The 2,671-nt window shown below is 46.3% G+C and overlaps 1 protein-coding gene across 1 annotated transcript in view; it reads right to left on the reverse strand.

Annotated features, from left to right (window-relative positions):
- Positions 1 to 409: 409 nt before the first annotated feature.
- Positions 410 to 2,671, reverse strand: part of KPNA7 (karyopherin alpha 7 (importin alpha 8)) — a 49,649-nt gene continuing 47,387 nt past the window's right edge. The window contains exon 9 of the mRNA XM_011943791.1: positions 410 to 637. Coding sequence (XP_011799181.1) covers positions 551 to 637 — 87 coding nt within the window. The 3' untranslated portion in view covers positions 410 to 550. The remainder of the gene's footprint in view (positions 638 to 2,671) is intronic.

The raw sequence follows: 2,671 nt of genomic DNA on the forward strand, positions 1-2,671 counted from the left end.
TTAAAAGGCAATTACTAAACAAATGTTCTTTATTTTTTATTTTGAGATAGAGTTTCACTCTTGTTGCCCAGGCTGGAGTACAATGGCTCTATCTCAGTTCACTGCAACCTCCGCCCTCCTCGGTTCAAGCAATTCTCCTGCCTCAGCCTCCCAAATAGCTGGGATTACAGGCATGCATCACCACACCTGGCTAATTTTTTGTATTTTTAGCAGAGACAGAGTTTCACCATATTGGCCAGGCTGGTCTCGAACTCCTGACCTCAGGTGATCCACCCGCCTTGGCCTCCCAAAGTGCTAGGATTACAGGTGTGAGCCACCACACCCGGCCTAAACGAATATTCTTAGGAGATGAATTCTACATGGTTTTAAGAAGCAAGGGGTTTATCTGAAGTTCAGATAGAGAAAGGTGAAAGTATTGAACATTTTATTAATGTCAAGTTTTAAAAGCTTCACATTTGGGTTACACTTGGGTTACATTAAGATAGTGGACTGCTGCTTCTTAAGTTATCCTTTAGCATTGGGTTGTTGGCTTAGGAGTTATGGAGCTTGGCTATTTTTTTGCTAAGCATTCATAATCTATAAATTCATAATCTTGGTCTAGGACTTGGCTCAGTAAAGTTAGGCTCTCATCTTCTTCCTTCAGGAGAGAACAGATACTGTTATACCTCCAGGATTCTCAGCACATTATCACTGCACATTTGGCAAAATGCACCTTGTAACCAAATGGACCCTCTTTAACCATGTTTAAAGCAGGTAGCTCAGTAGCAATTAAGTACATTCCCACTGTTGTGCAATCATCACCACCACCCACCTCTGGAACTTTTTCATCTTGCACAACTGAAGCTTTGTACCTATTACATCAGGAGTCCCCAACCACCGCACCCTCCCCGGTCCATGGCCTATTAGGAACTGGGCCACACAGCAGAAGGTGAGCAGCAGAGCAGCAAGTGAAGCTTCATCTGTATTTACAGCCGCTCCCCATCACTCACATTACCACCTGAACTCTGCCTCCTGTCAGATCAGTGGCAGCATTAGATTCTCATAGCAGCACCTGCTGTGAACTGCACATGCCAGGGAACCAGGTTACATGCTCCTTATGAGAATCTAACGCCTGATGATCTGTCAGCTGTCTCCTGTCACCCCCAGATGGGACTGTCTACCTGCAGGAAAAAAGCTCAGGGCTCCCACTGATTCTGCATGATGATTGGCTGTATAATTATTTCATTATACATTACCATGCAATAATAATATAAAGTACACAATAAATGTAATGCTCTTGAATCATCCCGAAACTATCCCCTAACTCCCCAGTCTGTGGAAAATTTGTCTTTTATAAAAACTGGTCCCTGCCGGGCATAGTGGCTCACGCCTGTAATCCCAGCACTTTGGGAGGCCGAGGTGGGTGGATCATGAGGTCAGGCGATCGAGACCATCCTGGCTAACATGGTGAAACCCTGTCTGTACTAAAAATACAAAAAATTAGCCTGGTGTGGTGGTGGCTGGTGCCTGTGGTCCCAGCTACTCGGGAGGCTGAGGCAGGAGAATGGCATGAACCTGGGAGGCGGAGCTTGTAGTGAGCCAAGATCATGCCACTGTACTCCAGCCTGCGTGACTGACTGAGACTCCATCTCAAAACAAACAAGCAAAACTGGTCACTACTGTCAAAAAGGTTGGGAATCACTGTATTAAATCACTCCTCATTCCCTCCTTCATCCAGCACCTGGCAAACACCATTCTACTTTGTTTCTATGAATTTGATGACTCTAGGTACCACATCTAAGTGGAATCACGTAATATTTGTCCTTTTGTAAGTAGGTTGTTTTTAAATGCAGTTTCGAGATAGACATAGAACACCGTCCTGACAATGAGTAAGCAAATGATGGGTATAGCTACTACTTCTAGTCCAGAAATCTTTACCCTGGAATTCTTGGATAAGCCCCAGGGATCAAACCCCCTTTAAAAGATGAGTCTCTTTTTATTTATTTATTTGGGATGGCGTCTTGCTCTGTCACCCAGGCTGGAGTGCGGTGGCATGATCACAGCTCACTGCGACCTCTGCTTTCCAGGTTCAAGTGATTCTCCTGCCTCAGCCTCCTGAGTAGCTGGAATTATGGGTGCCTGTCACCACACCCAGTTAATTTTTGTATTTTTAGTAGACACGGGGTTTCGCCGTGTTGGCCAGGCTGGTCTCGAACTCCTGATCTCAGGTGATCCACCTACCTCGGCCTCCCAAAGTGCTGGGATTACACGTGCGAGCCACTGTACCCATCTGAGATTATTTATGAGGTTTTCATAGGAACCATTAACCTGGAAAATGCTTATCACCATTATCACCATTCTAGGTCTGGTCTCCTTTGAGAACTTTTTTTTATTTTTTAAGACAATCTCGGCCAGGCACGGTGGCTCACGCCTGTAGTCCCAGCACTTTGGGAGGCCGAGGCGGGCAGATCACCAGGTCAGGAGATCGAGACTATCCTGGCTAACACGGTGAAACCTCATCTCTACTAAAGATACAAAAATTAGCCTGGCATGGTGGCGGCGGGTGCCTGTGGTCCCAGCTACTTGGGAGGCTGAGGCAGGAGAATGACATGAACTGGGAGGTGGAGCTTGCAGTGAGCTGACATTGCACCACTGCACTCCAGCCTGGGTGACAGAGCAAGACACCGTCTCA

This window comes from Colobus angolensis, unplaced genomic scaffold, assembly GCF_000951035.1.
Source record: "Colobus angolensis palliatus isolate OR3802 unplaced genomic scaffold, Cang.pa_1.0 Scaffold222, whole genome shotgun sequence".
Classification (NCBI taxonomy): Eukaryota; Metazoa; Chordata; class Mammalia; order Primates; family Cercopithecidae; genus Colobus; species Colobus angolensis.